Source organism: Lepidothrix coronata, unplaced genomic scaffold, assembly GCF_001604755.1.
Source record: "Lepidothrix coronata isolate B3197 unplaced genomic scaffold, Lepidothrix_coronata-1.0 Scaffold8, whole genome shotgun sequence".
Classification (NCBI taxonomy): Eukaryota; Metazoa; Chordata; class Aves; order Passeriformes; family Pipridae; genus Lepidothrix; species Lepidothrix coronata.
The window spans coordinates 2,487,432-2,508,946 of record NW_016690188.1 but is presented as its reverse complement, the minus strand read 5'-3'; the positions used below and the strand labels follow the sequence as shown (position 1 = coordinate 2,508,946).

General features: G+C 49.0%; 1 protein-coding gene across 1 annotated transcript; it reads left to right on the top strand.

Annotated features, from left to right (window-relative positions):
* Positions 1–3,666: 3,666 nt before the first annotated feature.
* Positions 3,667–14,003, top strand: DUSP5 (dual specificity phosphatase 5). Its single transcript, XM_017839679.1, has 4 exons — positions 3,667–4,189; positions 8,482–8,624; positions 10,065–10,284; positions 12,409–14,003. Exons 1-4 carry the CDS (start codon positions 3,796–3,798, stop codon positions 12,807–12,809), a joined length of 1,158 nt encoding a protein of 385 aa, XP_017695168.1. The 5' UTR covers positions 3,667–3,795; the 3' UTR covers positions 12,810–14,003.
* The last annotated feature ends 7,512 nt before the right edge of the window (positions 14,004–21,515 follow it).

Sequence of the window (21,515 nt, the reverse complement as noted above, 5' to 3'; positions counted from 1 at the left end):
ATTCAAGCTCAAGTTTATGTCTGATAGTGTTTTTCACCTTCTAGAATCAGCTTTCAGCAACAGGTATCCTGTTGAGACTGAGAAATTCATACCAAGGTTAATGTTCATGATCTGATCTGTTTTGTTAGACTTCATCTCATGAGTGACCAAGTCATGACACCGATGAGGTCTCAGCTTGACAATCTCCTATTGCCACTGCTCAGCTGACCTTGGCCCTGGGTATAAATTTACCTGTCTTCCAGCTCTCCATTTACCGGCACAAACTTATCTCACTGCTTGTGCTGTAAGTGTTTTGACATCAGCCACTCCAAAAATAGAAACTGATGTTATGGAAAACTTAATAACATTAAAGAAATGCCAACCCATCTTCTCTGCTGCCCTGTGCTATGCTTTGTTCATCAGAGGAATTTCTTGCATTTCACAACCAACCAGAGGATGTAGGTTCAGGATTGTGCCCCAGCAGGGATATGATGCAGCTCAAGCCCCAGACTAGGACTCCATGGCATTTAGGTTACTCTCTATAACACCTCCCTCACCAATCTCTTGCCTGACCCTTGATCTGCCTTCTCCTCAGTCTCCTTTCCAGGCACAAGAGTTTACTGGCTTTCTCTCATCTTTGATCTTGCTGAGGTTTGGGGTTAACTCTTTGGGGTCACAAGCACACTCGTAGCACAGAACATCCCATGTCTCAACTCAGGCAACTTGAGCCCTAGAAACTTGGCTGATCCTGTCTCTTTTGCTTCCCGAGAAAATAGCGTTCATTTATTCACCTAAGCCCCCTTTTTAAAGCTCCTTTTGAGTTTTATTCTCTCCAAAGTTTTTAGGGGTTGGTTGGTTTGTTTGTTTGTTTTGTCAGGTTTTTTGCTCTTGAGCAATGCCTTCTAGATGCCGCCCCATGAAGGCTGTTCCCTGGGAGCTTTTACCTGGGGCAAAGGTCCAGCCGCGCCCCCCAGGAGCTGGGGCTGCCCCTCCCCAGCTGCTGCGATAAAGTTTGCCTTTGCAGCACTGAGAACAAGCAGGAACAAAGAGCCCGGAGGAGGTGGGGAGGGGAGAAGGGAAGAATGAGCTAGGTTAGGGGAAATACAGCCTGGAAGAAAAGGAAAGAACCAGCTGATCTGAAAGCCCCGATAAAAGCCCAAGACAAAGGACGATAGAGCCTGGGAGATTACCAAGGGGAAGCGGGAGGAGGAGCAGAGAGATGCAGCAGAACCTAAGTGGGAATGATGTAAAGTGCTGCAGGGAGGAGGGGAGTTTCCTACCTAAAGCAGAGACAGTTTTAATTTACTCAACCACTTCCATTTACAGAAATCGAGGCCCCTTTCTCCCTTCTGACTGGGAGCACTCGACAAATGAAGGAGCTGCTCCAGCGGGGAAGAGTACTCCTGTCCATGCCACAGCCCTGACAGCACCAGCCCCGATTGCTCATCTGTTCTCAAGTACAACCGAGACGTTTTGCTGGTGGGCAGAGATGCCAGGGACACTGCATCCAGCACCCTGCAGGGGAGGAAGCATTAGTACTGCTGTTGTTAGCCTTGTTATTTTCTCCTAATAAAAAGGTGGTCATGACTCACTCCATTAAGAAACAAAAGCAGAGCTGTAATCTACTGAAAGGCAGTTGTTTGGATGCTCAGCATTAGGTGTGTAAAAGGAAGAAGGTCAGCGGTAGGTCAGTCAGGTGATATACACCCTGTCACTGGCACAGGCCAAACTTCAGGAACTCCCTAGAGAGTTTATTTTCTGGACTGGGGTGATTTGCCCCCACCTTCAGAGTAGCACTTCAGGTAGTAGTGTGGGGGGGAAAAAAAGCTCTCTTTCCCACCCCTCCACATTTCAGTTGGGTTTCCTGAGAGGAAATGATGCTCTCATGTGACTGCTTTGGCCCTCTCCTTCCTCCCGGCAGGGAGGAGCACACCAGCATCTGCCCGCAGCTTCTCTTCCCCTCCCTGCGCCACACTGGGACCAGTTTGCCAGCCGAGCTGTTACTGGTGGCTGGAGTCCCAAAAGAACCAGGCTGCTTCTCAGGGAGGAAGAAGCGGCTCCTGAAGCTGGGGGCTGAGAGGAAGGAAAAGCAGGTTGTGTGCAGGCGGTGTGGAGGTTTCCTGTGTGAGCAGAACCAGGTCACTGCACCCCTGGCACGTGGATCTCACCAGCAACGTGGCTCCAGCAATGGCCAGCTGCTCCCCAGGGTGCGTGCGAGGGAAGGGAAGGAGCTGGGCTGCTCTGGCAGCAGTGGCCAGGTGAAGACAACACCCACGTTCAATGTGCTCTGAACATCTGCCCCTACCCACAAGCTACTTCTATTTTTGTTCCGTCTCGTACCCTGGCTGACTCAGAGGAGGGGAGTAAGGGGAATCAGGTTAGAAAGAGCCAGATGGGGGGGCTGCCGGGAGATTGAAAGAGGAAGAGGAGGAGGAGTTGCTTCAAAACCAGTAGTTGCTATTCTTTCAATCAGCTTGAACATTTTCCTCGCAGTCTATTTCATGGCTCTCTGTTTCAGCTGCAGGCAATTTGAGGCAGGGATGGTACTTCCTGCCTGCTGTGGAGGTGAACATTCTTTCAGGGCACCATCAGAATAAATGATACCCTCCTCTTAGACTGCTCCACTGTCATCTGCCTGGGCTGTAATGAGCTTGGCTGAAGCTCATCCTTTTGCCTAACTTCTAGGAATTCCACTCCTCTTTTTGGTCTCTTTACAAAACTTATCTACAAGGAAAGGGCAAGTGCCAAATTTCCTAACTCCTGTGCGTCTAAGTGTCATGACATCTGGACAAAGGCTCAGTTAGAGGTCTGTAGTGTAAGTCTTGCAAGTCCTTGAGGCACAGTCTTGCATCCACAATGAAAGGGACATGAGACCCTCTCCAAACAGCTATGCCAGCAATTCTATTGCAGGTGATCATCTCACCCCTGTCCCCATTCCTCCAGAGCATTCATTAGTTTTGCAGAAATGGCACATCTTGCTTTGTCCCAGTCTGTTACTCCTTGTTTTCTCCTTTGCTGACAGACAGTAAACCTTGGGCCAAGCAACCACATCCTCGGGGATGTTCCCCAGGCAGTTCATGCTGATTCACTCAGTTGCCGAAGCTGCCTAAATACAAACAGTGGCCTAAACAGCGGAGACCCAGCTCTTTCCAAGGGGGTGTAGGAGCAGGCAGCTCCCATCCCCCGAGCAGCAGTACTCTCGCAAGCAGGCCTTCCTGCGCTCAGGCTTTGCTGGGGGTGAGGAAACGCACAGTGAGGGGGCAATAAAGGGAACTGAAGCCTCATTTGCAACCTAGTGTGAGAAACCTGCCCCGGCGTTGCTCTTCCTTCCTTCCTTCATCCTTTCCCTACTCCTCCCCCGCTCCCCCAGCACGCTTCCCGGCTCCTCTGACAGGCTGGGGAGGGGGAGCGGTGATGCCGGGATGAGCCTCAGGCCGATGAGTGGAGAATTTTTGCGGCGTTTTTCAGCTTCCTCTGCCTCCTTGCCTGACTAACGCGGCCGGGGGGGGTGAGGAGGGAGGGGATCCCCGCCGGGGGGCGGTGCGCGGGGCGGGGGATGCCCATATTTGGGAGGAGGGCGCGTCACTTCCCTAATATGGGCAGTGTCGTCACGGCCCGGCCTCCCATTCATATAAATGCCCGGCGGCGCCGGTCGGGATTCCCTGCCCGGGCTCGGCGCGGCGCTTCCGTCCCTCCCGCCCCGTCCCATCCAACACCACCGGCCGAGCTCCCGCGGCTCCGCGCTACCACCGGGACCCCTCCCGCCGCTCTCCCCGCTCCTGCCCCGGCTGTGGCGGGGCGCGACCCTCGGCCGGCATGAAAGTCACGTCCCTCGACTGCCGCCAGCTGCGGAAGCTGCTGCGGAAGGAGCCCTCCCGCTGCCTGGTGCTGGACTGCCGGCCCTACCTGTCCTACTCGGCCTCCTGCCTCCGCGGCTCGCTCAACGTGAACCTGAACTCGGTGGTGATGCGGCGGGCCCGCGGCGGGGCCGTGCCGCTGCACTTCGTGGTGCCCGACGCGGCCGCCCGGGCCCGGCTGCTGCTGGGCGGAGAGGGGCCGGCGGGGAGCGCCCGCCTGGCAGCGGTGGTGGTGCTGGACCAGAGCACGGGGCACTGGCAGAAGCTGAAGAAGGACAGCACAGCCCAGATCGTCCTTAATGCTCTGCTCTCCAGCCTGCCAGAGGCCGGGGCCAGGGTCTGCTTCCTGAAAGGTGAGAGGGGTGGCGGGGAGATGGGGGGAGGCAGGGGCTGGAGGCGGGAGCGGCGCGATCGACCCTCAAAGCTCCTTTGGTTGGCGGCGGCCCCGCGGTGCTCCCGTCCCTTCTCCTTCGCCCCGCAGTTAACCTGATTATTGGTGGAGGGCAGAGAGGTAACGCCGGGATTTTGTTTCTTTTCCACCCACTGGAAATAAATCCCGGATAGGCTCTGCGGGCTGAGCTGAAATGCCTTTCCGCTCACCCCCGCCGCGCGTTTAAGAGGCTGATGGAAAGCAGAGAATATTAGGGAAGAACAGCAAAAGTTGGTTTATCAAAGGGAGGGAGGGGACAGTGGCGAGAGACATCGGGACTGCATGGAAAAGAAAATCAACCTCGCGGATAAGAGGAGAGACGAGGCCACTGCTTCTTGCTCTCCGGGCGGTGACTTGGGGCGGCCCGCGTTGGGCACCCAAAACTCAGGGATCGATGCCTGCTCCTCCACCCAGGGCGGAGAAGTTTCTCTGTCAATCGAGCACATCGACACTGGCAGGGGAAACCCGGAGCCGAAACTCTAGGGCTCGTCGGGGACAGAAAAACCTCCTCCCTTCACGTGTATTACAACCCTTAGATTGCGGTTCTTTGTTTTCCTTCTATGTAACCCGGGGATAATAAAACGATAAATAGCATAGCAAACATAGCAGCGCGCCCTTTCTCTGTTCTTCCGCCCCTGCCTTCCCTCCACTTCTCCTGGTAGCACCTTTGTCCTTGTGCCCTCTGTTTTCTCAGTGCACCCCACATAACCACCCCCGACCTCCTTTCGAAGCGGGGCAGTGTCCGGGCGGGGCCGCTCCCGCCCGTAGCACCGCACACTCGGTTGCCGCGGGGCCTCCGAAGCTGGAGCCACGCCGAAGTGGCAGTTCCTAAACATCCCTCTTGCTATATCATGAGGCCATAAATGGAGGAGAAAATCAGGCGATGTTTCTTGAATAAACTCTGCCTCTGTGTCCTCACCGGCCAGGGTTAATTCACTTTTATAAAGCCTTTTGTGACACTAGTTTTTCCCCCCGATGAACCCAGTTGGAGGGCATCCTCGCCAGGGCAGAGGCATCTCCAGACTGAGTATTGTCTGGTACGGAGGTGCGGGGATGTTCCCCGAGTGTTTTGCCACCACCATGGCTCTGTCCAGCTACTGCCAGCCTGCCCTGGGGTCTGACAGTCAGCCCAAAAGCACAGATTTTGCTACTGCAGGGCAGGGATACTGGTTCTGTGCTTGGCCAGTCAAATCCTTAGGGATCACATTAAAGTAGAGATTAAGAAACATCTCCAGGGTCACTCTGGGAAGTCTGTGGCAAACCAGGGGTCGAATTAAGCTCTGCTGACTCTCAGACTACTTGTTTGGCCACGAGATCGTCCTTCCTGCCTCATGTACCAGCCCCACGCTTTGAAGTGGTGACCGTGGCTGTGGGCAGTTTATCAGGGATGGGGGGTTGATGTAGGCTCTGCTTTGTACCTCTTGTGTTGAGAAGTGTCTTATCTTGAAAACCTGTTGATTTGAGGCAAAAGACATTTCCTCTTAGTGTATGAGAAAGTTTCCTACTTCTCCTGCTATGGTTCCCCTTTGCTTTGCTGGAAGTGCTCCTGGGTGCAGGATCAGGCCCGTGAAGTCCTCAGCTCCGTTTCAGATCTGGTGTGGCCCAAGAAGCAAATGACTCAGTGGGCAGCACTGATGATTCACTGGGGCCATGGACCCCCAGGAAGCTGTCATAGTCCGGACAAGCTCCTTGGCAGAGTGGGGATGTAAATCACCCTGGGGCACCAGATTCTAATCAGGAGAAAGGGTCCTTAGGAGGTCTCTATTAACAACTTTGCAAATAATAGGCTGTAAAACCCCCAGGAAAAAAAAAAAAAAGGCAAAACCACAACTCCTTGAGGTTTCTCCTTATATTCCTGTTCTCCCTAGGCGTGGGGAGCTGGGAGGAGGTGTTGGCTGTTTAAGTGCTAGGATGGTCTCGTTGCAATGATAAGATATGAGGAAGTCACCCCCAGCCCACTAGATCACTAAGAGTCCTGGGGATCTCACCTCAGGGAGGGCAGGAAGCACAGAGCCACTCCATGCCAGGCCCTCTTCCTTCCCTCGCTTTCTGGCTTCCAGGGTTCAAGTGACACGTTTCATGTGTGTAGGTGCAGTTTCATTCTGGGTGAGCTCAGCCCCAGCACGGTGAGGGTGGTTGCGTGGTGGGGGAAGAGCTTGCAGAGAGATAAAATAACGGATTGTCCCTTGGTGCTGATAGCGATTCTATTACTTATTGATTGAAATGGAAGCGCAGCTCAGCTCTCTGTGATGAGCAACTTCATATTTTCAGAAATGACCTCAGGGAAGCTAGGTTGAGTGGGGAGGGAGAAGAGAGGAGATTGCTGAAGGATGGGATGAGCAGATGACTCACTGTAAGAATGGCCTGCAAATATCCTGATCCCCAAGGCTTGTAATTAACCGTTCACCAGCTGCATGTGTTAGCTGCCCCAGAGACATGAGACATGCATGTCTGTTCGAACACACACGCTGATTTGGCTCGGACAGATCTCTCTGTTAATTCAAGAGTAAAAACAACATGGGGTGTAAATGGGGATAATGGTTATTTATATAAACTGGACATATTTTTCCTATGAAATGGCAGTGGCTGGGGGGAGATAAGGTGAGCTATGCAAAACAAGAGGATTTAAAAGTCCTCCCCAAGAAGGGCAGCTGGAGATCAGGGAAGTCTGTAGAGCTGTTTGTGTTTGTTATTTTTTCACACTCTGAGTTGTTAGGGATATAATTTTATCAACCCAGTTGTTGTGGATATCATTTTATCAAACACTCACCCCTTCCCATGGTCTCCAGGGTCACTTGGCTGCTTGACTTCATGCTGTGAGCTCTAGGTTGAGCTGGCAGGATGTGCCTGAGGGCAGGAGGAAAGGTACAGGTGCTGAATGCCAGTTGAATATAAAGTCACTCTCCTGCCCTCTGCCATGGAAAACAAACTTTCATCACATTCAGTGGGCTTTGGATCATGCTGGCCACTTGCAACACGAGGAATGAGTAGGCGACTGTAGCATGTCGTGAATTTGAGCTCACATCTGCTCAAACATTGCAAACAAATGAGATACCAGGGCTGAAATGCCAGAGCGGCCCTGAATGTACTGGGCAGCCCTGGCAGCGAGGTCGGTGGGGATCCTGCGGCTGCTCTGATCTTCACCACTTCCTTTGTTTCAAAATCCTTCCCTGCAACAGGGCACCCACACCGGCGCTGCTTATCAGGGTGAAACAGTTGCAGGTGAATGAATCACACTAGAGGGTTTGCTTTCCCAGCCTTGTTTACTTGAGGGCTAGGCTGTGAAGGATTATTGAATGTAGCTGTTCATGAGCTTTCGCCATTCATTTCTGCTCTGAAAAAGCACAGGTGGCAGACATGTGGCACACTACTGATGTTTCCAGGCTGCTTCTGATACCTGACATATTCACATTCTTTTTGGAGACTGTGTGCTTCTGTGCAGCCTATTCCCGGCCTGGAAACAGGCAACGATTTAGCTGACAACAAACTTTGAGTAACAATGTAATAATAGGATTAATTCTTTTTCATTAGCAGTGCACTGAATGAAAGGAACACAGTACTTAACCATGCAGAATAGCTCACGTGGGGCTATTCAGTTGTCAAATGCTGTCACAGGATTTCATTAAGTTTTATAGCTGTTATTTAATAGATTGGTTTCGGTGGGACCATCTTCATTACTTCACTGTCTTGAGCATTGTGGCAATTAATGAGACAGTTGCAAGTATCCCCCTGTAGTCTTTATGTCCATTCAAAAATGCAAATAAAATATTTTTTATGTTGTCACAGCATATATAGCAATGGCAGATTTAGAAAACATGACTCCTGAGTACAGAATCTGTCTCAAACACTAGAAACACTGCTCATATATAAAATCTGGGGGAAGGGAGTTTAGCCCCCACCGTACTGGAGTTAATGGTTGATAGGCTCAACAGAATTACATTCGCTAACAGTTTAAATCTGGATTTGCTGGCTTTTGGCAAGTTAATAATTATCAGTGGTATCAGAGGTTTTTCCTTGGGTGCCCAAAGCCTTTTAAACAAACCAATTTCCCCTGGGGAGCACTGTCCTTCATTAACCCTCCCCCAAGAGCTCATTGCTGTGTGGTACTATCCCACTGCATTGCAAGTGCTGGAGCTTCATTTCTCCTCCACTTCCATTAAATCAGCTATTTGGAGGGCAAATACTCATCTCTCTCTTTTTTTTTTTTTTTTCTAGGGGGATATGAAACCTTTAACTCGCAATATCCTGAGTGCTGTGTGGATGGAAAACTCATTTCCCCAGAGAGGACCGAGGCAGAGAGAAATCTTGCCAGCCACTGTGAGAAGCCGAGTGCCAACCACAAACCTGCTTATGACCAGGTGTGTGTCACAGCTGTGGTGCATGACCTTCCCCTTGTGCGTGTTCTCCCACCTGCCACTGGGCTCTAGAGGCTGGCAGAGTGCCGCTGCCCCTGGTGCTGGTGTGGGCTGTCAATAAGTTGTTGTAGTCCAGGCTGACAGCCCGAGTGCTGAATAACGCCCTTTATGTGCTGCTGGTCAGCTTTGCCTTCACCTGGCTTCAAAATTGGGCAATGGAGAGAGGCAAAACACCCAATCTAGCCCCAAAACTGTATTTATGAACTGTCTTTATCACAAACTCAGGTAGCATGAGCCATCAGCAGCTCACGCCTGCTCAGGAGACTGAAAATGGGCAGGGTAGAGGCTTCCAATAGTGTTCTTTTTTTGACAAAGAAGCACACTTTGCCAGTGCTTCCTCTGAGATCCCAGGAGGGATCTGAAGCTGGCAAGGGGGCCAGGGCCATAGGGCTGCCTCTGAGAGGAGGCTTGAGAGCCACAATTCAACAGGGGAAGTGGGTTTTCTGCGGGGGAAGTCATCATGTGCCCGCCCAGCCTGGGGAATGTGTGTGCTCCGAGATGTCACCCTGCGGTCAGGATGCTTCCGCCAGGGTGTTCGTTTCCTGCTGCTGAGGGGAGTCCCCATGTGATGCCCCTCTGCTCTCCCAGGAGCACCTCCCCCACCAGGTGTCCTCCTGCTCCCTGAGTGGTTCCCAGCTGTCCCTGATGTATGGGACCCACAGTGTGGGCTGCTCGGAGTGGGGGATGGAAAGCCAGTTTCTTGCAGCTGGGGGGTGGCAGCAGCTCTTGTGCATCATGGAAAGTTACCTGCGATCTCCGAAACCCTTGTGACAGACAGTGGCTTTTTTCTTTCGTGGTCTCACCACCCAGCCTTTGGCTTGTGCTGAGGAAGGAGGAACTGAGATGACATCTCGGGCTGGGTGACGCAGTGGGTGCTGCACTCCAGAGAGGTGTGGGGTGCAGGGGGATGGGGAGCCTAGATCCACTTTTTTTGCTTCGTTTCACCTTTGGGCATGTGACCAGAGGGGCTAAGCCCTGGACTGAGCTAAAGCAGCTTTTTCCCCTGTCCTAATCTTCCTCCCTGCTGGGATGTGGCTCCCTGCCTTGCCCATATTTCGATAAAGCCTCAGTGGGAGCAGGCCTCACATATGAAAGTGCTTTGGGTGCATCATGAGGGGCAGCACTTTCAAGAGAGCCAGAAACATCCTGCACATGAGTGGGCTGGATCTGACTTTGTACCTCACAGATGTGGACAAGAAAATTAACACTTTTTTCCAGTGTGGGCTTTGCCATGGGAGCGATTAACTGGCCGGCAGCACTGGGGTCCAAAAAAGCCAGAGAGGGAGGGAGCAGGCATACACACAGGCTCTCTTGGCTCTCTTGGGTCTCAGGACTCAAATACTCTTGAAAAAGAATTACATGTTTCTGCTCCTTCTCTTCCAGGGTGGTCCAGTCGAAATCTTGCCTTTTCTGTACCTTGGTAGTGCCTATCATGCTTCCAAATGCGAGTTTCTCGCCAACCTGCACATCACAGCCCTGCTCAACGTCTCCAGGAAGAGCTCAGAGTCCTTCAAAGACCAGTATTGCTACAAGTGGATCCCAGTGGAGGACAGTCACACGGCAGACATCAGCTCTCACTTCCAGGAAGCCATAGACTTCATTGGTAGGTTCAAATGAACAAATTTTCAGATCTTCATGTATTTTAAATTAATTTATTTTAAAATATGCTTTGGTGGGAAAGACACACTCTATTGTCTGTTTCTGGATGTCACAACAAAAACTTTTAAGCTCCCTCCACTCCCCAGCATTTCTTCTGGCAGAAGGATTTCTGTGAGGAAGGAAGAAAGAGTGATATTCAGAGCAAGGTCTCTGTCCTTCTCTCCAGGCTGGGAGGCTGAGGAAGGAAAATGGCTCCACTTGTCTAACATCTGGCAGACCGGGCGAGTGAGCTGATTAGATTTTTCAAAGCAAGTGTAGGTGTAACTTCAGCATGACAGGGAGTAAAGACCTTGAATAAGACTGAAGTCTACTGAACTTTGTAAAGGAAAAAAACAGTTTCTTGGACTTACGTGCCAGACCTGGTAACAGCCAGGTGAAGCAGGGTCAGTTTATCACCTTGCTGTGCTGAGATATCCCAAAGGCAGGGTCTTTTAGAAATCCATTGTACCCCCTTATCACAGAGCTCTTTCCATTCCTGCTTTTGATCATGCTGGTATCTCACCCTGTAATCAAATACCCCACTGCAAAAAAATTAGGGTGCCTTTAGAAAACTTTGTGCCATTCCCTTCCAAATCCTCCTGTGTTCGGCTGCGTGGGTAAGTGAATGCCAGCTGTGCCAGGGAGCATAAAGCAGAAGGTCCTCCATGAGAACCACAAGGTGTTTGGTGGTGTGGAGCAGTCTGAGCCTGGGTGGAATGTTGAAATCAGTGCTGTTGCTCTCCAGGAATATTCAAGCGAGAAAGAAAAAAGCAGTTACAGACTCTCTGGACTCACTGTTTAGCTGAGTTTGAGTCCTTCAACAGTGTGTGCAGAATTACAAAAACCTGACCTGAGGGCTCTCCGAGTCCTTCCCCTTCCTGATAAAGGACATCTCACACCTTTTAGGGAAATAATAATTTATGATACTCTTCTGTCCCATCCCTAACCCCTTCTGATAGTTGTTGAGTCACTTGGAAATTTCCCAGATTTTGAGGATGACTTTAATTTTCACTTTCTTTTAAAATTGGGCATGTGGTGTAGATGCTGGGGATGACTCAAATCCACGTCTTCCTTGTTTTGTGCAGTAGTTAAATATAACTGGACGTGGTGGCACCAGTCCCCTGATAGACGATCAAAGGCAGGCAAATGATAACTTGCTTAGCTCTGTGTGTTTCACTGAGCTCTACACTCAGCACAGTTATCCATAAATTGGAGCTTGAACATATTGCTCAAGGCAATAGAGCAGAGAAGGTCTATTTTTTGAACAGTATTTTTGTGTGGAAAGGGCTTATTTTAAGCACATTCTCTTCAATCTAATAACAATCATTGTGTTGTGTTAGTAACCACAGTGGCTCCTGTTGTGTAAAATGGGTGCTTTGCATAAGTCTTTTATATCCTGACTTAAGTCCAAGCATCCTTTAACCAGGCTGTAATTAGCAACTGCCTACCAGTGCTTGTGTGCTTTGTGGTGAGGCCCCAGAGACTGAGCTCAGCCTCTCCACCCAAGGGTACTCACCAAGGGCTCACCTCCTGGTACTGCTGTTTGCTGCCAGCTGGCCAAGCAGGCAGTTAGGACTTTAAGGAAAAGTCCTATTTTTCTAGCAAAGCTAATGGGAGGAAGGCAGCCCCTGCAGTTTTTGAAAGACCTGCTGGTGGGAGGGCTCACCAGGCTGGGCTTGGGTCATCATTTGAGCTGCTGGCAGAGAAATGCATGTACAGCAAACATAAGCATTGTCCAGATACCTGATCTCTGTATCACAATGTTCTGCAACGTCAGTTGTTCCAAAAGAGAAATAGGCACATGGAAGGGGACAGGAACAGACTTTGATAAAAAATGCAAAAAGAACCAAATCAGGATCCACAGATTCTGAAACCAAGTGTCATCTCCAGCTCTGCTCCATCACAGGCTGTGTTTTGTCCCCCTTGTCCTTTGATCTCCATGTCACTCTCAGTACCCAACAGGAGAGCAAACTTCTCCTTGCTGGTAGAGTGGCATTGTGCCATACTCGCTGTCCAGGGCTGGGTGTGTGTCACAGTGTCCTCTCCATCCCAACTACAACTGACCTGTGCAATGCCTTTTCCCCCCTAGATTATGTCAGGCGAACAGGGGGCAAGATCCTGGTGCACTGCGAGGCGGGGATTTCGCGCTCCCCCACCATCTGCATGGCCTATCTCATGAAGACCAAGAAGCTCCGACTGGATGAAGCCTTCGATTACATCAAGCAGCGCCGGAGCCTGATCTCACCCAACTTCGGTTTCATGGGCCAGTTGCTACAATACGAGTCAGAGATCTTGTCTTCCACTCCCAGCCCCCCCGTCGCCTCATGCAAAAGAGAAGCGGCATCTTTCTTTGCAGAGGAACTGACGTTAGGCAAAAACTTTGAAGGTTCGTGTTTTGCCTTTCCTACCTCAGTGCTGAGTTCTGTGCCCATCCACTCTCCTGTCCACCAGCTGAAACTCAGCCCCATGACGGCATCTTCGTCTTGCTGAACACCGTGGGGAGACCAGAGGTGTGGTCCTCTGATCCAAACTGTGATCCCCAACAAGAACATTTCATGAACGTGCAATAGAGAAACTTCATCAACTTAGTCTGAGATGGAGTGGTTGTCATGGGTCATATGTTGTGACTGTAAGATGCAAGTGTTCTAAGTGTGGCAGGTTTTCTGAACTTTTATTGTCCTTTTTTTAAAAAAACCTAAGTGCTTTTTTTAGGTTTTTATCCACACAATGTGCACCCACTACTGTATTTCCAGATTCCTGGGGAACAATGAGAAATCCGTTTAATATGTTCTCAGTTCCCATCTCCTTCCCATCTTACTTTTGAAAAGACCCTTATTTAAAGTTTTAAGCAATAAACAGCAGCAGCAGGGAAGAAAGTAAAATGAAAAGCACCACCTTTGCAACCACAGAGGTGGTGGGAGGGAATATTTGTTCAGCTCTTTTTCTGGCTTTCCTCCTCCCCTCTCATGTGTCATGTTTCAGGGAGCAAAGAGCTGGTGTGCCTGGAGGGGGGGCCTTTCCCAGGATACTGTTGCACAACCAGGTGAAAACCCCCTCTCCTGCTCCAGCCTCTGAAGTGTCAGGTATTGATCACAGTGTAACTGGATACCAAACCAGGTCAAACAGGTCCATTCAGGTGTGGCATTTCCTGTACTTCTACATTTGCCTTTGTACTGGATGTGCTTTTAACTAAAGCAGGGACTTAACTCGCTATCAACTACCCTGCTGAGCTATTATCCTCCCATCTGTTATTTAAGAACAACCCTAGTATACTTGAATGTCTCCACAATCCTCATCCAAGTTACTTCTCATCAGATAACACTGTAACTGCTGGACTTCACACCAAAAAAACCTGACAAGCTTTCTGCTCCAAACCAACTCTTCCTCCATCCCTTCCCAAGTGTCCCCTTTGTGTGGTCAAGTGGTCTTGTTCAGTGTCATGTGACTTGCTTAGCGTGTGTGATCACCTCTAGTCAGCCTTTGTCCACAAAAGATGGTTTCTCTCCTGCTTGCATTGGCTTCTGTGTCTGGCAGGGAGTTCAGAATGAGTGTCTGTCTGTTGACCATTTTATTATTTTTTAATATGTAATATGTATGGGAAATGGCAATAATTTCCAGGAGATCTCGTGAATGTGAAAAAAACCCTGCAATGGTTTTTATGGAGTGTAATAAAGGAAAAAAATACCAGGAGAATAAAGCTGTATGTTGTATTTGGAGTGAGCTGCGAAGGTGCTTTGGCAGAGCTCGGTGGCAGGAGAGGTCATCCGAGAAAAATGATGTGGTGTAAAAGTGATGTAAGAGGTAGAAGAGGTGGGAAAGTATCACTGGGCTTTGTGCTGAAAGCCACCAAGGTGCACCTCTACGGAGGGGAGAAGGTGAGGGGGAGGACTATTTTAAACAGTATGACATGAATCATGGTGGCGTCACTTCCCAGCAGCTGGGCAGGCACTTCTGTTTTGATTCATACATGTTTTATATAAGATTTGCCATCTTGCTGAAGATGAAAATCTGAACTAGGCATGGCCCCCACTTCCTTCCTGGGCACACCACATGGGATGCCTTGTCCCTGGTGTGATGCTTGTGGGTGGGCCTGCAGCGCCTCTGGGTGCCAGGAACTAGGGCATGTGGGTAATACTTGTCTTTTCACTTTTTTAAATGAAAAAAAATTACTTCAAAGTGCCAGCATCTCTGAGCCAGTTCATGCCCCTTTTCATCTTGAAGTTTTTAGGTCTTTTCTGGTTCATCACTGCAGCACATTTATAAGGTGCAATTCCAAGTTATCAAGTTGAAAAACATACGGTAGTTATCTGGGTTACAAAGCGTGTGTGCCCTGTGGAGTCCATCTGTAGCTTTTTACCCCAGGGGAGAAAATCTGACAAATGAGGTGGTCATTGCAGATGAGCCTTGGATTTCTTCCCTGTGTCAGGGGGATGTGGCAGCAGCCCTAGCTGGGTTCTAGGAAACCCAAACATGGGAACCAGCAGCCAGGGAGGTAAGGCAGATGATCTTATAAGAGCAAATCAATTCGTTTTCTGAAAGACCTGATCGCTTCCCTTGGAGATCTCTAGAAGGTGCTCTCTGCCTCTCGGCCCACGCAAGCACCCAAACAGAAAGGCTGCTGGGCTTAGTGAGAATGGCCATGTCCTGAGCACTGAGATCTACAACCTTGACAGGAACAGAGTAGCCAACAGCTCTCGTGAAACCCCGTCTGAGGGAATCAAACCCCATCTGAGAGAATGAGCAGCTTTGTTTCTTAAGGATGGGGAAGCTGAAAGCCTGTGCAGAGCTGATGGTGTTTGCTATGAGAACCTGCAGAACACAGGGCAGTGGACTGAAGGGGTTAACACAGGGACTGCTAGCCTTGGCAGATTTGACCATGTCAGCTGGAAAAGATCAGAGGGGCCAGGAATTTAGCAGAGAGAGAAGGCAGCTGCTTTGGGTTTGGAGAGAAGCTCATCCTGAGCTATAAGCACAGTGTCTTGGTGGATAGTGTTAGCAGAGGGAGGTGCCAGGCTGGGATTCAGGAAGGACAGAGGGCCAGAGCCCTGTGGGGGCCTGAAAAAGGGTTGTTGTCATGTCTGGGCAAAGGAGCCTGAGGTTTATGCTCCTGCACAGGGCAGGGTTCCCCTCTTTTTGGTTAGTCTCAGTCTACCTCTCCTCCCTGCAGAAGGAAGAAGCATCATCCCAGTCAGAGTGGATGTAAATGCTGCCTCCCAGAGGGATGCGCTCACATGCTTGTGCTGGTGCTTGCTCTGCTGCTTCAGTGCTAATATGAGACCTTTGCCCCCAGCTCAGTCCCTTGGCCAGTTTGGCATATCACACTTCTCTGAGGGACATCACAGCCATCTGACTGCAGGGCTCTGGGGTCAGAGTACATGCTCTCCTCCCTCCCTGGCCTCGCTGCTCCCACAGGAAGGAAGAAGCTGAGGATTCAAGCACCAATATGTGAAGGTATGTCAAATGTGGATGGCACCTACCTGGGAAATGGGATGTGTGAGTTTGAACACACATGGCCAGGGCAGGAACCCTGGTTCTCTGCTTCCAGACTATAGGTACCTCCATCCTTAGGGAGAGGAACAGCTCCAACAGTGTTTTGTGGCTTATGTGCTGAGAAGATTCCATAGATTGGGTAGGATGGAAGATTTAGAGGGTTTTTGTAGCCCTGATGGGCTTGAGTTTTGGTGGTTTATTTCTAAGGACAGAAGTTCAGATCAGACGGGTGTGTGGGGAATGTCAGAGCTGAAGGATGGAGGCTGACAGTGATGGGGGCTGAACTAGCTGGTTCAACATGCCTGTGTCCATCTGTCAGAGCTTGGCAGAGGAATAAGGATCTCAAAAACAAAATTCTGATGGAAAGTAGAGACCTACGTAGCTATAACAGCAAGGGGAAGGCTATAGCAGGATGCTTTCAGTCTTCAGAAGAGGCAAATGAGGGAAAGATGCCAGGAATGTGCTGTACCCTGAGGCAAAACTTTGATTAGAGCTTATCCTTGTCCATTATGAGACTGAATCCAAAGAAGATGAGAGGAAATGTTGAAGGAAAGGGGATTTTGTAAGTTCTGCTGCCCATGGAAGTGCTGGTTCAGAGCTGTGCGGGTTCAGACATGGCAACTCTCTCCATTCATCTCTCTCCATTCACACTCCTGATGGGGCACCCTTGTGTCCTGATCAGCTTGGTGTCAGCTGGGAGCTGTTTCAGAGCCTGGGGTGGGACTAAACAGGGCTTGTGCCATGTAGCTTCTGGTCCCTTGCTTTCAGGCTTTCAAGGAGCAGTCGTTGCAAGTGTGAGTGCTATTGCTCAGCCTCTGCCTCTGCTTTGCACTTTCTGCCTTTCTGCCTCCAAGACAAACAAACTCTTCAAAAACTGCCACAAAAAATACATGTCTTTACTTTGTCACAAATCAGACTGTGAAGAAATCTGGGGTTGGTGAGGATGGGTGAGTGTTGTCCTTAAGTGTCCTTATGTGTTCTTTTAGTCCATGAATTTGCTGGTGTGATTTGCAGTCTATGCTGGTTACATAGCATAGGATTTCTCCAGCTACTCCTGCTTCCTGACTAAAGAACTTTCCAAAAGGCAGAAATTGCATCCTTACCAGTCAAACCCACGTAAAATTCACCCAATCTGTGGGGAGTCAGTACTGAGGTGCCCATACCCACTCCCTGAGCAACACAAGGCAGGTAGTTCTCCTTAGCTTCTTGCCTCGTGGTGGCGAGCTTTTTTTCAGGAGACAAAGCATGAATGAAGAAGATATTCTGCAGGTATTGTTATTTGTATGCTAAAAACAACACTTGCCTTGCAGAGAAGTCAGAGATCCAAATGGGCCTGTAACATGGCAAAAAAAATAGGTGAGGCCTCAGGTGTGGCGAATGTGACCCTCCGTTTCCACTTTTCATGGCTGCGTGTTAATTGGAGAGGAGACACACTGCCAGCTCACTCTCTGGGGAGAAAAAGGCAGGAACCAATTTGCAGAGCCACATAAATATGGAAGTAGGATTTTTTTTGGCGTGGGAGGTGTTACTGGTACCACACATTACGGTTTCTTGGCTTTATCACATCGTAGGCTTTTACCGAGACGTAAGTTTGCTAAATAAGGAATATGAAAATAGCTTGTGAAACAGGTTGAGTCATCAGAGAAAATCAAATGGAGTTCTTTCACCTCAGTTGTTAAGTCCTACTTTATTTTACCATTGCATTAGAAACTTCGGGGTCATTTCAACCTGTTTATTTCTGCTTTAAAATTCAAAGTAGTCTGACATCTAAGTAGGGCTTATCAAATTGGTTCATGTTTTCTGTCAGCAGTGATGATACATCCCTATATGCCCCGCCTATGAACAATTGCAGGGAACGTAAAGATTACCAAGAGAAATGGCTTCTGTGGTTATAGTTGAAGTGTTCAGCACTTCTTCCAGCTTTGTCCAGCTATTGAAGACGATTTATGGCCCCTAGATATCCCTTTCAAGTACTAGTCTAGCTCTTGGAAGTCACTGGCTGTTATTTGTAGCTCCTGGGAATCCAAGCAGGACCTGTTGTGCTGTACAAACACCAAACAAACCCATAAAGCCAGTAACTCAGGACCAAGAGTGACCATGGTAGATGGAAAAGGAGAAAGAAGCTTAAAGGCCTTTAGGTACAGCATTGCCCTAGGGCTCACATATTTCTGTCAGGGATTGTTCTCATATCTCACATCTGTGCTGGGGAGATCATGGGTGGAAAGCATGTCTAGGAGAGAAGCATGCATGGGATCCATGGGACCCATCAGACATGCTGTACACAAGAAGTGAGAAACACCTATAGCATAAGTCCTACAGCTACATGACACAGGGATCCTTGCTCCAGCTCAGCCCACACTCACTGCAGTTACAACTAGAGTTTCAGGACAGGCAGCACATAAAAGTTTCTGATCTGCTGGGACTGTTAGAGGCTCAGAGATGAAAAGCAAACTGATAAAGACCTTAATTCAAATGCTTTTGGCATAACAATTTTTCCAGATTTGGTTTTCTGAGCTAATCATGTTAGCAAAGTTACTCACTTAAGTAAGTTTTAAGCGTTTAAGCCAGGTTTAAGCGTCCCAAGTGAAATGACAACGTAGTTTTTGTGGGCTCTTCTCCTTATTTTTTTTTTGGGGGGGTGGGGGAGGGAACACGACTGTGTGTGGGTGAATAGTGGTTTATTTCTGTCACACAGATACTCTATTTCTGAGATTCCTTTGTTGTTAGTGAGTCATCCCTCATTATTAAATTGTCCATACATTGTGAGCTGCCTCAGGCCCCGAACCAAAGCCTACTGCCTTTGGTGGGGAGGAGGGTCCTGAACACAATGGGTTTCGGATCAGGCCCTGGATGAATCTTTCCATTGAATCTTTATTTTAAGGAACAATTTTTTCTAATTGGAACTAAACTTATTGCTGCATTGAAATGGTATATGAGGTCTACAGGACTCAAACTGGAACAATGGGTATATCCTCTCTGCTCTAATGCCTCCAATCATGTTAAGTCAAGTTAACTGGAAAATCAATTGACACAAATTCCAGCATGACCATTAACTTCCATCTGGCTGGACCCTGAGTGCCTGGCCAGGATGAACAGATTTCTAACAGGGATGCAACAGAACTGTGCATGTTCACGTCCTTGAGATGCTTTCAGCCTGAGGTCTCCCTAGCAATGCCCACGTTGCCCCAAGTAATTACTGTGGCTAACAGAGAGCCTGGGGGTCAGGCAGTCTGGGATCAATTGTGGGCTGTGTGTGTGGTTTTCCAGAGCAAGCAGTGCAGCTGCTCTGTACACTCCTGCTGGCAAAGCCATATTTATCAAAAACATAAAGGAAATGAGTGAGACCTGGACTAACTGAGCTGACCAGACTGGTCCCTTGAGTATATAGAAAAGGACTGCAGCAGCAAAACTGCATTTTCCACAGGACAGCTCACTTCTCCTGCAGAGGATATTTCTGCTCTGTTGGTAAAAAGCTGAACTTTGTTGATGTGGCTTTGCTCATGCAAGAAGCATTTTGGTGCTAGAGTGAACCTGAATTTCTCTCTGAACGTTTATCACAGGCTTATCTGTACATCTCTGCATCCTGTCTTGCATCAGGGATAATAATATCAATCTCATTCTGAGAAAGGCATAAAGCCTTTTTCATGTGTTTGCAATGCACATTAGACCCACAGACAAAGACTATCCTAAGGACAAAATCTTGTTACCGTGATGTATTTATTGTACTGTGATTCTGAGACCATATGTTCCATATTAGAAGAGAGAGTTTGTTGTGGGATTTTGGTTTTTGTTTTTTGTTTGCTTGTTTTCCCCCAGGATATAATATTTTACTTAGTTAAAAACAAAACCAATTGGGGAGCACTTTCGGACAGCCACCACAGCCGCTCTGCCAGGAAGTAGGCGATGGGAGCCCTGGGTGGGTGGCAAGAAATCTGTGTGCTACTGAGTGCTAAAGCATTGACATGGTTCAGTTTACTAAATCCAGCTGTGAAGAGCAGCTGGTTTTCTGGCAGTCAGCATGACATATGCAGGCGGATACGCTCGAGAGAATTGATCAGGGGCCACCAGCAGGGAGAAGGGAGAAGAGGAGGGTGTGTTGTTCCCTGCACTGCTAAGTGCCAAAGTGGCTCCTGGCAGTTCTGATTACTAAACCCAGCTGAGAGGAGTTTTTCTGGACTTGTATGTGACATCCAGTGGGGATACACTTCAGCCATGTGCGTGGGGAAGACAGGGAAGCAGAGGCTTCTGCACAGTCTTCCCAATGCTGTGGCTTGTGGGATCCTGGGGAAAGGTTGTCGGGACAAATGGAGGATGTCTGCAGACAGCAGGGGAGGCTGCCGAGAGGCTTCAGACAGAACCGAGTGTTCCCATCTTGGTTTCTCTTCTCATTTCCTTCTCTTCATCCTCTCTACGTGAGGGAGCTGGGGATGCAAGGGGAGGCACAGCAGGCCAGGATACGGAGAGATCATGTAGAATAAACAGCAAGACACTTCCTCGGAGGGCTGGAAAAGATAAAAAAAGATGCCTATTATCTGGACCGAACTGTGAAAAGTTGCACCGGTGAAGCCTGCCATCTTGGGTGTGATAGGAGAGGGATGTCCTGCTGCCTCTGGGATCAGCCTGGGAAGAGCCTGAGAAATGCTAAGTGCTAATGGGGAGGGAGGTCCAAGATAGTCCCTGGGGCAGTGTTTTTAGTTTCCATGACAAAACTGGAAATTATCTTTGCTTTCCTTTGATCTTCAAAGCACAGGAGGAAATTTCACACTTAGGGGAGGCCACCCGGTGTCAGGTGAGGTTGCTGCAGCTTGTGAAAATCAGTCAGATGCCATAAGGTCAACAGCTCACCTGCCTTAGTGTGAAAATGCTTTGCAGAAAAGATTCTGCTTTTTCCCAGGGTTGTTTTTGATGCCTTGGTTAGAAAATCACATTTGTTTGTGGATCCTGAGGCTGTAGATGGATGGCTTAAAGAGGGAGTAAAACCCAGTCAATGTGATTCTAATATGATTCTTCAGTTTGAATGTGTATTATTTTGTTGCATGGATGTGGTCAGCCTAAATAATTATTTTCGTTCTAATCTAATTGAAAATTTACTGCAGCCACCTCCTTCCAGGGTGCTTATGAGGAGCAGAGGCAAGATGGAATGGTTTTTTCAGAATTTCAGGATGCTCTGTGTAAGTCAGATGTCCAGTCTGGCATCTCTGTCAAATGTAATTTTGTTTGTACTGGCCACAAAGGCTGAAAAAGCTGCCCCCAAATGAGGTGGCCTGGGTCACAGGCCTACGCAGGCTGTCTGTGCCCCTTGCTCCACAGTCTGCCTCATTACATGTGCTGAGCACAGACATTCAGAGGTTTCTCTGCATCCATCCCCCAACTTCTCCAGGGAGTGTCTGCGGCCCTCAGTTAGTCTGTGTCCTACCACTGCTGGGAACGGGTTGCAAAATATCCCTTTGGTCAATGATATCATCAAACCAGCAACACCTCCAGGGTCAAGACAGGCACCACTGCTTCTCCTCGGTCCCTCACCCACTCCTTTATAACAGCAAAAATCAGTCTTTCTGCAGGGACACCTTCAGAGCAAGCAGCCAGTCCCACAGACTGGGGACATATATTTATGTCCGCATGGCTCTCTTACTGCCAGAATTGCATTTTTACTGCTCACTCGAACATGAGGAAATTCTTTGGAAGTAAAATTGACTGTTGTTAAGT